At 41.8% G+C, this 17,576-nt stretch overlaps 1 protein-coding gene across 7 annotated transcripts in view; it reads right to left on the bottom strand.

Moving 5' to 3' along the window:
- ANKRD6 (ankyrin repeat domain 6) overlaps positions 1 to 17,576 on the bottom strand; it is a 69,495-nt gene that overhangs the window by 29,731 nt on the left and 22,188 nt on the right. For 3 of the 7 annotated variants that reach the window (XM_035109394.3, XM_088667204.1, XM_088667206.1), the window contains exon 2: positions 2,326 to 2,590. In XM_035109394.3, the coding sequence (XP_034965285.1) occupies positions 2,326 to 2,445 (120 nt within the window). In that variant the 5' untranslated portion in view covers positions 2,446 to 2,590. Of the gene's footprint in view, positions 1 to 2,325; positions 2,591 to 2,720; positions 3,100 to 17,576 lie in introns of those variants that run through there. The other 4 variants (XM_088667207.1, XM_088667208.1, XM_060272593.2 and 1 more) reach the window with 4 other exon arrangements.

The raw sequence follows: 17,576 nt of genomic DNA, 5'->3' as shown, positions 1-17,576 counted from the left end.
TCAGAAATAATGTGTGAGGGCTCAAAGTGAAGAGGGGGACGGAGGTGCATTTGATGAGTCCACCCTGAGAGTCCCTCCCATGGGCCCACTCCTCCCTCTACCACCCTGCACTGAGCTACCAGTGGCACAAAAAAATGGGCACTTTCTGGCACTGCAATACACTGTAATGCAATTCATTGCTTCAGATGGGAGACATTTCTTTTACAGTACAGGGTTTATCTTACCCATTAAGATTGGACCCTGTCATTTCTGAACTCTGAACTGTCTCCAGCCCTTAAAATTAGTGTGGGTTGAAAATGAACATCAGCAGCCTGTCAGTGAAATAATCTCAAAACTTTTTTTTTTTACCTGCAAGCTTCCAAGATAACATACCGCATTGATATTCTCCCTGTTTAGAAGTGCAGAACTGCTCACATTCCAATGCTAAGGGAATGTATATTCCTCCTATAAGCAAGTGCAGATGCATCAACAGTAGAAGACGTGTCTGTAATTTTCCTTGGGGCGGTTCCTATAAAGATAGGTGAAACCCTGTCCCAAATGGGAACGGGGAATTGGGAGAATGACTGCGCTACACCTATGTAGCTACCGAATGTAGAGCTCAAACCTTTCTAAAATTATGCCACCTCTGAAGCAAGTCTAAAATTTAAGGCATAACTCACTCAAAGTTAAGCATTACAATATTTCAATGGGAAAACTAAATGCATGCTTCAGTCTCACCCATGAGGTTCTTTCTGCAAGCTCATGACATTTTTCTCTTCAATTTGGCTTGCACTTACAAAAACCATCACAATCAACTCTCACCGGGAATTGCACAAAACTCCAACCATTCTAGGAGTGTAGAGGCCTCCTCAAATATTTGACAAGAGCATTTGTCTTCCTTGCTATTTATGTGGAACTGGCAGGTGCACGGTCCCTTCTTCTAAGGACACACTGCCCAGCTACCTATATTTGATAGGCTAGTAGTTCCAGATGAATAGCCCTCTCTTCCACCAGAATGATGCTCAGCTGTTTGGTGCACCTTCGAGTCACAAACTGGTGCACAGGCTGTCACCATCCCTACAACCTTTTCCAGGGTTCAGGAATACACACTGTCTATAGGGTGGTAGCGTAGACTGAAATCCAGTAATTCCTGGAGAAGCAACTGGAAGCTTGCCCTGATGTTAGGACTAGAAGACATTCTTGGTGCTTCCCAGGTGAAACAAATCTCCCTCCTATCTATGTGTTAGGAAAGTGAGGGGATGGTGAAGACAGGCGAGGTCAGTTGCCAAGAAGCCTGGAATGTGGTGCAAATTGGCTGCTCCCATATACATTTTTAGTACATGGGAGGCACCTGAGGAAGGCCACTTCCACCTTGTGGTCACCACCACCCTCTTCAAGTATCTCTGGTGCCATCCTTGTTCCAAATGACCACTCTCTGGGGGAAGGGTCCTTGTGGCCGCACCTGCCATTAAAGACCTGCAACTTTTATCCCACTCATGTTGAAGCAGCAGCGTGTGTTTAAACCGCTGGCCTCTGGAAGAATGGAATAAAAGCAACACTGGAGAAGCACCCTATTCCCAACTTCTTGGCTCCAGGCTAGGACAACATAAAATACAAAGAGAAATATATATTTCTGTCATTTTCCCATTTGTAAACATATATGGTTGGAAAACAGTTTTGTTTCGAACAAGATTTTGGTGAAATTTGGAAGGTGAATTCAAAAATGCTAGATCTAAGTTTTCAAACCCTGTATCTCACCCACCCCTTCCAAACCTTAATTCTGAAAAATCAGTAGGATTACACAGTATAATAGAAGCATTTACTATGTTCCCAGGCATTAGGGAATGAAAATTTTACTCACAGCCCTCTTCCCTAAAATATATTATTTACAGCTGGAGTAACATTCCCCAAGACAAACAGGATGCTCTCCTCCCTTTTAAAGCAGAGGAGGTGTTGTTTTTTCCAGGCAGCCCCAGATAACTTCATTTTGTTTTCCCTCCCCCACAACCATTAATTTTGCTGCTGCAAAATGCAGTGTGCACTTTTGAGAAAAATACAGAAGTGGATTCACTGTTCAACTCTGCACATTTATGATGCTCTAGGCTTCTTCCCCTTGGAAAAGGAAGACTAGCAGAAAAAGGAGGAAAATTATTTCACATCTAAACAGTGTCTTATTTAAATGCAACTGGCCCAAGTTGGGGGTGGGGAAATCAAATACTTTCGTCCGCACCACTTCCTCGAACAATTAAGATTTTCAAAGCCAAAAGAACATTTATCAGAAAGAATGAATGGTTTGGGAGTGAGGTTAGTTCTCCATGAATTTGTAAGGAGTTTTTCTCTTGTTACCTTGGTAACGGCTACCTTGGCACCCTTGTTGATAAGCTGCACAACATTATCCAGTTGCCCTTTGTATGCAGCTATGAGAAGGCGTTCTGAAAGCACGGCGACCACATCCTGCTGGCTCATGAATTAGGAGAGAATGGATTTCAGGACAAGCTGTGGGCAAGCTCCTCCAGTCCAAAACAAAAGCTTCACATCAGTCCAACTGCAGTGCACAGAGGGACCCCAGTTTGGTGGAAGACTGGATCCGTTGCTATGCCATCTTCTGCATCTGTGCAAAGGGGGAGGGAGAGGGGAAGAGACACAAAACATGCTCTCAGTCACATCATGGAAAACAAAACAGCAGCAATTACTCCTTTAAAAATTATTTGAAAAGCAGCAGGAGTGGCGGCAAACAATACCTGGAAGACTGAAAAGCTAGAATGGTTGGATTCCTACTTGCAACACAGAGGATCTGAGAAAGAGATACTTTTGGAACATCCTTCTGCCATCCATTTGTTTAACAGGAATATCAGTAGTTAACAGTGCGTAAATGGCACTAGATTACTAACTCCACCGCAGCGAATACATGAAACCTGAGGGGAGAGGATGCGCTGCTCGGTAACCATCCTGCCTTCTCTTTTCGCTCCGGGATGTTAATTTGTAAGCCTGCTTTCCCTCCACAGCCTTTCCATTAATGGACAGAAACACGGCACCTCCTCCCTTACTGGTGTACTCACTTTCACAGAGTACAACCTCCGGTGTATGTAGGTATCAATCCATTATCTATGTCTAAATGTCTTCCAGCAGGAGTCTCGTGATTGTTAAGAATATAGTAAAACTGACTCGCTCGTGATCTCAATCAGCACAGCACTCTCAGGATCTGTTGCCAGAGAATATTCTTTGGGAATGGCAGCCAAAGAGCAAAAGTATCCCTCATAATATGCAGGTTTTATGGCTATTCTGCTGTGATAATAACACTACCAGTAATTTTATTATTTACACCCCACCCATCTGGCTGAGTTTCCCCAGTCACTCTGGGCGGCATAACAACATCTCTAAAAACATAAGAAAAACATCAGTCCTTAAAAACTTCCCTAAACAGGGCTGCCTTCAGATGTCTTCTAAAAGTCAGATAGTTGAATAATAATTTTATCACTTATACCCCGTCCATCTGGTTGGGTTTCCCCAGCCACTTTAAAAACATAACAACATATCTAAAAAATATGTGAGAGGGAGGTGTTGGTGGGTTGTTGTTGTTTTGTCCTATATTTATTTTCAGATATAACTATGTTTTAATTATCAGGCAGATAAAATAATGAAGAGATCAGCACACTTTTCTTATCTGTCCACACAACACTTGACAAAATGGGTTACTTATTTTGCCCTGGGGAACACAAAGAAGCTTTATGAAAGAAATGCCACAGCTCAGGGGTAGAGCATCTGCTTTTCGTGCAGAAGGTTCTGGGTTCAAATCCCTGGCATCTTCAGCCAGGGCTGAGAAAGTCTCCTGCCTGAAACCCTGGAGAACTTCTGCCAGTAAATGCAGACAAAACTGAGCTAGAAGAAACAACAGTCTGATTCAGTTTAAGGCAGTGTCAGGGACTGACAGGGCTCTGAAGAGTGTGTGGCAGAGGTGGCAGACCAGGAGAGGGGACCATTGGTACTTATATATCATAAATATCCCTTGGAACAAGTGAGGCGGGACATTTATATACTATAATATGTCTTGTAAACATATATAATTAAACTTTCGTTGCACATTTAACACATGACAAACTGTCTAGCAACACTCTCCAAGACTTGTAGAGATTACCCAGGATTATTGCACCAATAATTTTGTTGAGGCATCACTAGAATCTTTTTAATTCCATACAGTGATTTAGAGTCCTGTCTTCTGGTCTCTTTTGCTGACTGGATCCTTTACCATCCTTTCAATCTTGCTTATTGTGGATTACACTAATTTGGCAGAACAGCTTTTCTTTAAAAACTGTTTGAGGTCTCTCAGTATTTGGATGGCTGTCCACCACAGCCATTGCAACACAAGTGATGTAATGAGGGGAGGAGGGCCTTGCCTTACTTGCATCTAGCCTTTCTGTTATGACAAAACAACAGACTTGCCTCTATCACTCTCAAGATGAATTCTGCTACCTGCTACCCCACCCCCCAAAAAAGAAAACTAAAAGGAAAAGGGGAAGAGAGAGACTATGCTACAACAGCAAGGAAAGAGTTAATCCTGTATGGTCTCAGGCTGCATCCACGCACACGCACACATACACAACAAGAATCCCAAGAACTGTTGATCATGAAGGGCGCTAGGAATTGCAGCTCTGTAGGGGTTAAACTAGTTCCCAGGATTCGGGGGGGGGGGTGTCCTCAGCCTCTTGTCTAACCTATAGCTCGTTAAGAAACAAACTTTAATCTTTCAAGGAAATACAAATAAGTGTATGGATCACAAAAGGATAAACCACTCACTCTTGACCAGGAAGTCTTTACCCTTGTCCTATGTCTGAGTCCTATGTCTTAAAGAAATGGGAGTTTCTGATCACCTCATCTGTCTCCTGAGAAATCTCAATGTGGGACAAGAAGCTACAGTTAGAACTGGATATGGAATAACTGATTGGTTCAAAATTAGGAAAGGAGTACGACAAGGCTGTATATTGTCTCCAGCTTATTTAACTTATATGCAGAATTCATCATGCGAAAGGCTGGACTGGATGAATCCCAAACCGGAATTAAGATTGCCGGAAGAAATATCAACAACCTCAGATATGCAGATGACACAACCTTGATGGCAGAAAGTGAGGAGGAATTAAAGAACCTTTTAATAAGGGTGAAAGAGAGAGCGCAAAATATGGTCTGAAGCTCAAATTTAAAAAAAACTAAGATCATGGCCACTGGTCCCGTCACCACCTGGCAAATAGAAGGGGAAGAAATGGAGGCAGTGAGAGATTTTACTTTCTTGGGTTCCATGATCACTGCAGATGGTGACAGCAGTCACGAAATTAAAAGACGCCTGCTTCTTGGGAGAAAAGCAATGACAAACCTAGACAGCATCTTAAAAAGCAGAGACATCACCTTGCCGACAAAGGTCCGTATGATTTTCCCACTAGTGTTGTATGGAAGTGAGAGCTGGACCATAAAGAAGGCTGATCGCCGAAGAATTGATGCTTTTGAATTCTGGTGCTGGAGGAGACTCTTGACAGTCCCATGGACTGCAAGAAGATCAAACCTATCCATTCTGAAGGAAATCAGCCCTGAGTGCTCACTGGAAGGACAGATCCTGATGCTGAGGCTCCAATACTTTGGCCACCTCATGAGAAGAGAAGACTCCCTGGAAAGGACCCTGATGTTGGGAAAGATTGAGGGCACTAGGAGAAGGGGACGACAGAGGATGAGATGGTTGGACAGTGTTCTCGAAGCTACCAACATGAGTCTGACCAAACTGTGGGAGGAAGTGGAAGACAGGAGTGCCTGGAGTGCTCTGGTCCATGGGGTCATGAAGAGTCGGACACAACTAAACGACTAAATGACAACAACAACATCATGGCTGGCAGGTGTTGGCGGAGTTGCCAGGAATACTTGTAGGAGTGGCTGGCTGTGTACTATGTTATCTCTTGCCTCTACAAGCACTGTTTTGCTTTTTACTTTGGTGCTGGGAGTGCATAGGATTGTTACATTACATAATACTGTACTGGTATAAAGGCTGCCAGCATAGTGAGATCATAATTGTGGTCAGCCCACAGCAGGGTTTTGTTCTTGTTTTCTGCTTGTCTGTTTTTTACTGTCCGTGGCTGATCTAACTGCAGCTTTGAGATATATTTAAAGGAAAAAAAGCAAAAGAAATCAGTCCTAAGGTATGATTGCCATTCTAGATATCATCATATGAAGACACACCAATGAGCAAAACAGATGTCCAGAATCCTCAGCTCTGTCAGAAGATGGTGAATGGAACCAATGCTTGAAATTAACAAATCATCACAATCTATTTATCCATCCACTCTTCCCCTAACAGATAGTAATGGAAAGAGTCCTGGAATTAAAGAGTAACAAGATGCTCTTGAAAAATGCAAGTGTGTCATTTAGTCAAAAGAATGCCTTGTCCAATGGGAGTCTTCTTCCTCCAGGACCCCATTTCATATGACTTGGTCTAGTAAGGATACTAAGGTGGGTCTTTTTAATGGCAACCTCTCTTACGGTACCTGGCTAAACATTTCTTTTCGAAGGCATTTGATCAAGTTTGTAACAGAATGCCATTTTAATCCCACTGTGATCTTCTATATTTGGACTATTTCCATTTAATTACATGGAAATCAGCCTTGAGTGCTCACTGGAAGGACAGATCCTGAAGCTGAGGCTCCAATTCTTTGGCCACCTCATGAGAAGAGAAGACTCCCTGGAAAAGACCCTGATGTTGGGAAAGATTGAGGGCACAAGGAGATGGCGACGAAAGAGGACAAAATGGTTGGACAGTGTCATAGAAGCTACTAACATGAGTCTGACCAAACTGCGGGAGGCAGTGGAAGACAAGAGTGCCTGGTTTGCTCTGGTCCATAGGGTCACGAAGAGTCGGACACGACTAAACGACTAAACAACAATAACAATGTCTGAGTTTCCAAATAATCTAGCTAGAAGTCATTGCTTTAGCAGGGAGGCCATCATAATGCCTCTCAAGAGTCATGCTGAAACCTCTGGTTAACATCAGTTGATGCTAATTGAGTCTCAAATGGGAACATGTGCTTAGTGCTGCAGTAAAGCAATAATAAAAGCTTTGCTGCCAAAGTGCTGGTTTGACCTATAAAGCCTTATGTGGTTCAGGACTACAATACCTCAAGGACCGCCTATTCCAGTATGAACCAGACAGGACCCTGCAATAATCATCTTACTTGTGTTCTCTTTCCATGAGAGGTCTGGAAGGTGGCAACACAAGAACAGGAATTTTCTGTGGTGGCTCCCTATCTGTGGAATGCTCTCCCCAGGGAGGCTCGCCTGACACCTTCCTTACTTATCTTCAGACACCAGGCAAAAACATTCCTCTTCAAGCAGGCCTTCGCTTTCAGCTGTTAATTCCATCTAAGGCCTTTCATCATCACCATTATCACGGTATACTCCTTTCCAAAGTTAAAACTAGGCTCAAGGGGGCTTACAACATGAAAATATTTACACAATTACAAAAGTAGTCATAAACAATAAATAGAACACAACAAAAAAAGTTTCAGCATTAATCATAAGATCCAAAAATAATGTAACACAAAATCAATATCAGTAACAGCAACAACAAAAAACCCAACAACCCCCACCCCTAAACAATAGTATTATTATAGTATTATTTTCTGTTTTATGTTGTAAATCACCCTGTGGTCTCTCGATAAAGGGTGGCATATTATTATTATTATTATTATTATTATTATTATTATTATTATTAATTTCCATACTCCCACCTTTATCAATATGAAATGACATGAGAAGATCTTAACACCGTGTGTGTGTTCAAATTCCAAGTTCCTTAATGCACAAGTGCTATTGAAATAACAAGCTAAAATCTGTGGCAAAAAAAAGAAAGCCCATCCTCACCCCACCCTGCAGAAAAGAGAATCTGCCAGCTAGGAGGACACAGATTTAGCAATGAAAATCACTTTTCCTAATGCTGCTTATGAGAAGATATGAGAGAGAAAGCAAAAGGGATAGTTTGACTGACAAAAAGAATTAGTATTTCAGACCCACAGCAATGAGGCAATGATGTAATCAGCTTCCAGATAATGGAATCCAAGAATATCCTTCAATGACTCATTCACTGCTGCATCAGTTGAACAGGAGGGGAAAAGGCATCTCAAAGCAACAAGAATGGGTGGCTTTGAGATAAGGTTAGCAATGCCCATTTCAAGACTGAATGGGTCAGTTCCAAGTTGAACTTTATTTAAGGTGAGATTGTATGTGCTGACTAGACTGAACACACATGGGAATTGGGGAAATCATGGATGAAGTTCTGCTGCATTGAGGAATCATGAACACCCCTTCTAAAACAAAACATGCTACAAAAATGTTATGGGGATGGATAGTTAAACCTTGCGCACCCACACTTGTGTCATGTTGTTACTCTGCACACTGGCCAAACTGGACCAAGCTACATGTGATGCAAAGAAATCTGTGACAAGATCTCCCAATGTCTTTGTCTTCCAGAATGCACGCACTAGGGGTATGGCTCTGGGGAAGGAAAGGTTAAACTCTTTCCCCATAAGAATTTTCCTTCCTCTCACAGTTTATATTAGCTGCAGAGAGTGGGCAGGGCACTGGTACCCACTACCCACATTGCACCTGTCTTTCTCACACACACACACACACACACACACACACACCCCACACGAATAATAGCAATTCATTAAGTTTAAAGTTGCCCCTTTCATGAAATGGCTGTGATGGGAAAAGTCAACTAAAGCCTCCCGTCCCAGAATAAGACTGGTCCCAATCCAATTTAGAGCACCATTGATTATTAAAAATAGACTCTGGGAGATCACGCCACAGCTCTCCCGTAACACTTCTTTTCAGGCCTCGTTTGCCCTTGTACTGTGCCTTTCTCCCTGCTGCCATTGCCCATCCAAAAAAGTGACCCCATACTAGGCAAGTTTCGTTTTACAGGTTGCTTTTGCTTTTCAGTAAGATCCCCCCTGGGTTCCCCTGATTTTGATTTTATATTCAAAGGTAGACAAAAAGGATACTTGTGAAAGTGACAGCTTCATATAAAATGCCAAAGGACAAAAACAGCTCACTCTTAGTTTATTTGGCCTCTCTTGCAGCTTCCGATCTGTTTGTACGTTCTGTAGAAAGCATGAATGCCAGGCTCATGTTCCCAGCCAATGTCCGATCTTGCCATCATATCTGGAGCCAACCATGTTCTTTATTTAAGACTCGGCATAAGTTCAGGTACAGTGGTACCTCAGGATAAGAACTTAATTCGTTCTTAACCTGAGGTACCACTTTAGCTAATGGGGCCTCCTGCTGCTGCTGTGCGGCAGCCGCACAATTTCTGTTCTCATCCTGAAGCAAAGTTCTTAACCCGAGGTACTACTTCCGGGTTAATGGAGTCTGTAACCTGAAGCATCTGTTACCCGAGGTACCACTGTAGTTGCAAGAACACAAATGAAAGCAATGGAGCGTCAGGTAAAGGACAGCAGCAAAAAAAAAAAGATGGGTGGAGTGAACGAAATCCTAATGGGAAAATGCATAGGATTGGCAGACACATCAAAGGCTGACATTGGGTGGATATCTGAACAAGGCGGGAAAACACGTGGAGGTACATAAGCTTGGGTGAGTTACAAGAGCCTTTATAGGATTGGAGGAATGAACTAGGAATGACAAATACTGTATTGGTTGGCAATATTCACGTTTCATGAACGTTAAGCATGAAAATGTACCAGCGTGGGAAATAGGAAAACAATTTTGGTTAAATATGATGTGGGGCTGTAAGTTAAACCACAGAGCCTAGGGTTTGCTGATCAGAAGGTCGGTGGTTCAAATCCCTGTGATGGGGTGAGCTCCCATTGCTCGGTCCCAGCTCCTGCCAACCTACCGTAGCAGTTTGAAAGCATGTCAAAGTGCAAGTAGATGAATAGGTACCGCTACAGCAGGAAGGTAAACAGCATTTCCGTGTGCTGCTCTGGTTCACCAGAAGCGGCTTTGTCATGTTGGCCACGTGACCTGGAAGCTGTACGCCGGCTCCCTCAGCCAATAATGCGAGATGAGCGGCGCAACCCCAGAGTCGGTCACGACAGGACCTAATAGTCAGGGGTCCCTTTACCTATACCTTAATCAGTTGCAGAAATGGAAGAAATGCTGAATATGCACTTTATGTTATGTTTAAATATGTTGAGCCTGCTCTACCATGTTAAAGATGGAGTGGATTAATCATGGGATTCTGTTCCTTCACAATTCCTGGACTGCTGCAGGGAGAACCAGGCAGGATGAACCTAATAAAGAAGGGGCTAGGTTGGAGGTCCTTCAGGACCAAGGTGATGTGTGCCTCTCCTTATATCAAGGTCAGCCTCAGGTTTGAGGGTCAAATACAGCCCTCTAGCCAGTTCCTGGACCCCAGACCACACCCAACAATGGCCATGTCCCATACCCTTCCTGGGTGCTTTTATCTGGCTGGAATCTGTCCTTGGACTCTTTCTTTGTCTGAAACTTTTACATGGCTAGAATGTACAAAAGAAAAACCCATTGCTCTGCACACTTTTGCCTCTGGTTCCACTCAGTTCTTGCCTTAGAGTAGACCCTACCCACAACTGGTGTGTGCCCCACCTACCCCTGAAGGCTGCCCATGAGGAAATGGGCATCTCCATCTGAAAAAAATGTCTCCCAAACTTATTTTACAGTAAACAGTACTTGGTCACATCTGACAAATGCCATTTCACTCACGAAAATTATGCAAGGTCAATATATACAAAAACTGAGAACATTAAAGACACGGTCTTAGTTGTGCTTTTAATGAATTTTGCTCTTAATGTTATGCGAAAATCAATCATTATGGTCTAAGGCAAGCAGTGCTGCCAAGAAAATCATAAATACATTTTATAACTTTCTATTTGTGGCCTAATTTTTCAATTTCCCTGCCAGCCTGAAAAGGGTTTCATTTGAAAAAGGACACTCTGTTTCTACAGAACGTCATGACGCGCTATAAATTATCAGCTGAGCAGTGGAGTAATTGAATTCTGCTTCTTTAAAAATAGAAACACAACACACTCAAATAGTTCATTTAATCGCCAGCAGTTGTTAAATAATTCATTATTTTCGAAACAGATTTTTTTTTAAAAGCACATCTTTGTTACACACAAAGGAAAACTACACTTTATAGACTAGGATGCAAAGGACCACACAGCTAGCCCCACATGTCAAAGGCAGCAGCAGGAACAGAGGGTGGGGATCTCAACGTCTGTACTTTTTTCAGACCAAGGGACGTGACACCACCTGCTACACCATCCGGGTAACTGATGGACTTTCCTTGCTAGGGTGACCCAAAGGAAAAGAGAACATGGGCTCTGTTCCTTCCAGGAGCACGTAAGAGAATGAATTCCAGCAGGGTTAGAAGGAACAGGAGAGCAGAGTGTCTCTAATAATCAATTTGCATTCCTGGGCAGATCTCTTAGAAACATAATGCCATGATTCATTTATGGAAAAGAAATTTCAAAGTATGGTTTTGCATCTGTTTGCTTTCCCAACACAAGCCAACAGTCTTTCTGCTAATGGCACTTCTTCTTTTGCATGAGAATGGTTCTCCTTTTTATCCTGTAGCTGGCTCACAGTTCAGGGAGGGTTGTAGCTGACACAGAACACAGACTACTTGTTTGCACAACAACCCAACAACCCAAATTATGACTTGCTAGGACCATACAAACATGTGGGTTTCCCAGAGAGGAGCTTCTGGGTCTTTTTACTCATGCCTTGTTTTATATTTGCTCCTTTGTCCAAAAGGAAAAGATTCAAATAATGCTTAAGGAGATATTTATTCCAGTCACATTTTCAGCATGTATTTCTTTCTGCCTCTTTTCTCTCCCTCCTCAACTCAAACTTATTAAACACCAAATCATAATCAACCATTTTAAGGGTTTTTTCTACAATAAAGCAGTAAATAGATTTTATGAAATAAATAATTAACAGACTACAATGCCATTGCTAAGGTTTGGATTAGGATACCATCTGAACTGGGCTTGTGCTTTCTCCTCTCTAAACATGTGCTATAGCCATGGTTTGTTCTTCACTGTAGCTCATAAGTTAGCAAAGAGAGAGCTTAGCCATGGGCCAGTGTTTGGATTACACGCTATACCAAACCTTGGCTTAGTTCAAGGGTGGTGCAGCAGCCCAAAGGACCAGAGACAAACAAAGCTCCTTTCTGGGAGTCTGATCATTTGCATGGTCCCAATATATCATAGTTTGGCTTACCATGTTGAATGGATAAGGTCAGTGTCTTTCTTGTGGGGTAAATTCCAGTCTGGTTGGGTTTTTTTTCCCTGGGAAGGTTGCAGTTGACCCCACTGCATTCAATTCTCTCATCAAGGAAGAGTATTTGATGCTCTGGCAGCCTCCTTCCCAGCAAGTACTGTTTTAGTGGCGCATCAGAAGAACAAGGTGCCCTCAAAGCCAGAACTGTGCTCCTCAGGAAACAGAATTTCAGCCCAGGTAGCCCATAAATGATGAAGTCATAAATTCCCTAAATATGACAACTTTGTCAGTCAGGAGCCTGCTCTTTATTGTTTAGAACAGGCTTCCTCAACCTCAGCCCTCCAGATGTTTTGAGACTACAATTCCCACCATCCCTGCCCACTGGTCCTGATAGCTAGGGATCATGGCAGTTCATGTAGGCCAAAAACATCTGGAGGGCTGAGGTTGAGGAAGCCTGGTTTAGAAGCTCGTCTTCCAACAAGCCTTATAGACACCCACTTTGTACACCAACCAGATTAAGAAATCCCTCTGCCTTTTCCCCACACCCTTACAGCACATTACCTCTCATCTCCATATATTACAGTTAACAATCAAGGCAAAGATGAAAATTGCCTGCACAATATAACCTCTATTTTCATGGCAGCTGAAGCAATGGCATAATCCGGAATCACCCTCCGTTTCTGGTGGACGGAGTTCTCAATTTCTAGTTTCATATCCACATTTTGAATGGATGGCTGCTCATGAATAGGATTTTAGGGCAGACACAGACAAGATAGGGCCTAACAAACCCCCTGATGGCCCAGGGTTCCCTGACAGTTTATTTTTTGTTCTGACCCTTCCAGTCTTTCTGTGTGCTCGTTTCTTAATATATGCATCTCCGCTTATTAGGGTGATTTCCCCGCTTCTACGCAAATGAGGAAACGAACTGAAGCAGGTGCTTGACATCAGTCAGACTTTGGCATTGGACCCCTGCCAACCCTACTGGCAGACTACTTAGCATAAGAGGGGGATGAACAGATTGGTTTTTTTCCCCAGGGAAAGGAAGGGTCAATACAAGAAGAAGAAACTTGTCTTTGTCAACCCAAGCAAGTTCACCGTTTCTGCCTTAGCTGTGGAGATCTGTAATTCATGCCTTTTGCCAATAACAATGTGCACCATTGACATGGCCTGCAGGCCTACTAACTAGGCTTTTCAAACACAATGATATCTGATATGTACCCATCTCCACACAATATTTTTTCCCCCTGAAGACCTTTGCACCACACTGCGTAATCTCCACTGCAAAGTTTTAAGTGGCATTAATGTATATACCTATAGTTATTGCGCAAATACAATTAACAAATGATAACTACAGAAAGCAAATGTGCATTCATGACGTTGTGGTCTCTCTTCCAAAAATACAACATGCAAGGGTGTTTTTTTTTAAGACAGAAAGCATTTTAACTGCAATCACACAATGGTTTGAATAAATTTATGAATCAATTCCATTGGCTTACTAAATGCACCCAGTTAGCACTGTTTCCCAGCTTTTAAAAAATATATAGAACAGCAACTTACTGGCACGTATCTTGGTCCATAGTAAAGATTACCCACTTTTGAAATAGAAGTGCGTAATATTCAAATAAACTAATAGCGGAAGTCTACATGTGTACTCAAGAGTAAGTTCCTACTGTATAAATTCAAGCTGACTCCAAGGTACCGTATATACATAGTATACAACTGCAGTCTAAAATTATTGAAATTGATTGTATGTTTGTGGATTTAAATCGTGTTCCGTTTTCAATTTACACATTACAGATAAAGGTAAACCAGCTTCTGTTTACTCAGTAAACTTTAGTGCAACAAGGCTAGAATTCAACCCAATCCATGTATCATTCACACAAATGTACAAAAAATAGGTCCAAATCCACTCACTCAAGCTTTTCTGTATTGCCAAATATTGATATGATTCCTTCTACTGTTTATGAATTAAGGAAGAAGCTCAAATACAAGTCACCACTGCAGCTTTATAAATAATGGTCACTATCCAGAGACAGTCATGTGCATCTAAGAATAGAACTACAGATTATATAGCCAATTTGTATAATCTGAGGGAGGGAGTGAAATTAATTAATTAATTAATTAATTACTGGACTTTTGCACTATCCAAGGAGGGGTAGTTTTATTTATTTTCAGTTATTAAAAATATAATGAAATCATGGTAAGACTGCAAGTTGGGGGGGGGGGTGCACGGTATTGTTAAAAACAAGGTGTTTTCTGACTCTGGTAGAAAATTCTTGATATTCTCCTGGAAATTCACTCCCTTTAATGCTACATTCAAACAAAGTGTAGCTGAAGGGAGGCCGAAAATAATGTTTAACCCAACTTAGAAATAATGAAATTTGATTTGGGACTATGCATCATACATACATTTAAAAAGACACGAGTCCTGTGTTGGTAAGATGCTACTTTTAAGGACAGCCCACAAAATTATCTACGTAAATGTCAGAGAAATACAAAAATATAACACCTGCACCTGGGTTTTCATATCATCATGCATTGTTATGTATGGCCATACTGTTTAGGTGTATTTGTGCTGTACATGCTATTTTGGAATATTGTTTGTTTCTTATAATAAAACTTTTTTGTCTGTTTTTTAAAAAAACAGACAAGGTGTTGGTATGTTTATACCTTTACTGGACGACTAATAAGCAGGGGGAAGAGGCAAGCACCGTGAAACCTCCATTATTTAACCATAATTTCACTGTTGCAAAACTAAGCAGGATCTGGTATGGTTTTAAATTGGATGTCCGACCCCATGTTGAGATTCCTGCATTGCAGGGGGGTGGGCCTGATGACCCTTGGGGTCCCTTCCAACTTTGCAATTCTATGAGTCTATTAGATACTGTTAATTGATATTTACTTGCATGAAATATTGATCTGGGATGAACAAGTTCAAGACTACCATGTGTTTAAAATTAAATGTTCTATCACACACTATACAGTTATTAACTTCCTGCAGTGTTTTAAGTATGAATGAGAAATACAGACACATGAAAAAGAAGGGGGAAAGAGAGAAGAATAAAGGCATGAAACCCATGGCATTTGGCTAGGAGGACCTTAGCTATTCAAAAAAGTCCCCTTTGATATAAGCTCCTTTTGAAGATTTAAGGGAAATGTTTAAACAAGCTCTGGTAGTTCAAAGATAAGGAGATATCGAGTGGTTTCTGTGCTCTGCTTTATTAGGGTCAGAATTTTATTCTCACATGCAAATTAAAGCTTAGGTGCTTATGAGGTTAGGACTTTAAGAATCCTTAAATAAATGCATAAAATTTCCAATAAAAGAAAAAAAAAGTTAATCCCACAAAGAACAATTAAGCCTCAAATCCGCCTGATATATAAACAGAGCATTCTGCTTTAGCTATCCATGTCATAGGAGGCATTTGATCTTTTTTATAACAGAAGGAAATAACGATCTTTTGATTATTAAACTAGGGCATGGATTATCATCATCCTAATCACAATAATAATTTATAAAACCAAGCCTTATGAGGAACGGTTGAAGGTGCTGGGTGTGTTTAGCCTGGAAAAGGGGAGACTGAGAAGAGATATGATGGTCATCTTCAAATATCTGAAGGGCTGTCACATGGAGCAAGTTTGTTTTCTCCTGCTCTGCAGAGTAGGACTCGAACCAATGGCTTCAAGTTACAAGAAAGGAGTTTCCAACTAAACATCAGGAAGATCTTTCTGACCGTAAGGGCTGTTCAGCATTGGAATGGGCTCCCTCAGGAGGTTGTGGGGTCTCCCCCATTGGTGATTTTTAAGCAGAGTTTAGATGCCTTGCAGATTCCTGCATTGCAAGGGGTTGGACGAGCCTACAATTCTATGATTCTAACATTTACTAAGCACTGTAGTGTACACAGATTAAAAACAAGGCAGTCCCTGTTCATAGGCTTACTACCTAAAAGACACTGCAAAACCATTAAAAAGAGAGCTAGGAAGATGAGAAGAAACTCGGTCTATGGGCAGCCAAAAGTTCTGAAACATTTTATACCAGGCATCCCCAAACTGCGGCCCTCCAGATGTTTTGGCCTACAACTCCCATGATCCCTAGCTAACAGGACCAGTGGTCAGGGGTGATGGGAATTGTAGTCCAAAACATCTGGAGGGCTGAAGTTTGGGGGTGCCTGTTTTATACCAATTATTATATGAAGACAAACTTGAACATAAACAGTTTTGGGAGGAGAGGAGCAAAATGAGAGTTGGTCCCTCAGTGCTCTCACAGTGGGCAAAAACTACCACATTCTGCCAATGTGCCTCAAAGCTTTCATGGGGTGTATAAAACAAAGATTGTTAATGGTGATCCCAACGCAGCCCGATAGAAATAAGACTCTTCCCTTTTTTTCTAACCTTTATTCAAAAACTTCTTATTGGGGTTGCTGGATGCACTGGATGTTTTGAATAAAAAGTTAGAGAGCAGGAAGTGTCTCTCTCCTGCCACCTGCAAAAAGAGGGGATGGGAGAAACTGAACGGGGGGGGGGGGGCAGGGATTTGCAAGAAAAAGAATACTGTAGAGCCCATCAGCAAGCCTTGCATACATTCAATAGTAACAGTCCTGTATTAACATCTGCTGCAAAAATTAAAGTGGCAAAGACAACCACATGCCAAGTACAGCCAAGCAAACAGGCAAGCAAACCAAGCAATGCTCACAGCCAAGCAAACAGGATATATCATGCGAGAGACACTGACCAAACGTCAGTGAGCCCTTCGTACAAAACTTTAACAGGTCAGGTTGTGGCAGGAAATGAACTGCCTACTGGAAAAGCAGTTAAAGATAGTGTTAAAAACAGAAAGCACAGTCAGCGCAAGGACAGACAGGTGGTGGCAATCGTACTCATAGACTGCTTAAATCTACTGAATGGGATCAACAGCTTCAGAAGATTCAGGACTGCAGCCAAACTCTAATCATGCAGTCGCAACTGCTGTCGGTCTTGCTAAAGGCTTCCTTTGCTTATATCAATAATTTAAAAAAAATGCCCATAGTTTACAGTGGGAATTTTGTTATATTAAATCATGGAAATCCATTATGATTACTACTGCTGTTATTATTATGATTATTATTATGATTACTACTGCTGTTATTAAGTGAACTCTAGCAAATTCAGAAACCATGCAGCCCAATCGCCTTCTCATCCGGCCCATGGATGGTCTGGGAATCAGCGTGTTTTTACATGAGTAGAATGTGTCCTTTTATTTAAAATGCATCTCTGGGTTATTTGTGGGGCATAGGAATTCATTCATATATTTTTTCAAAATATAGTCCGGCACACCAATTAGGGCATGAAAGCAGCAGCTCTCCTAGGTG

Source organism: Zootoca vivipara, chromosome 3 (assembly GCF_965207765.1).
Source record: "Zootoca vivipara chromosome 3, rZooViv2.hap1.1, whole genome shotgun sequence".
Lineage (NCBI taxonomy): Eukaryota > Metazoa > Chordata > Lepidosauria > Squamata > Lacertidae > Zootoca > Zootoca vivipara.
Note: the sequence above shows the minus strand (reverse complement) of the source record. Positions and strands in the feature narration are given on the sequence as shown.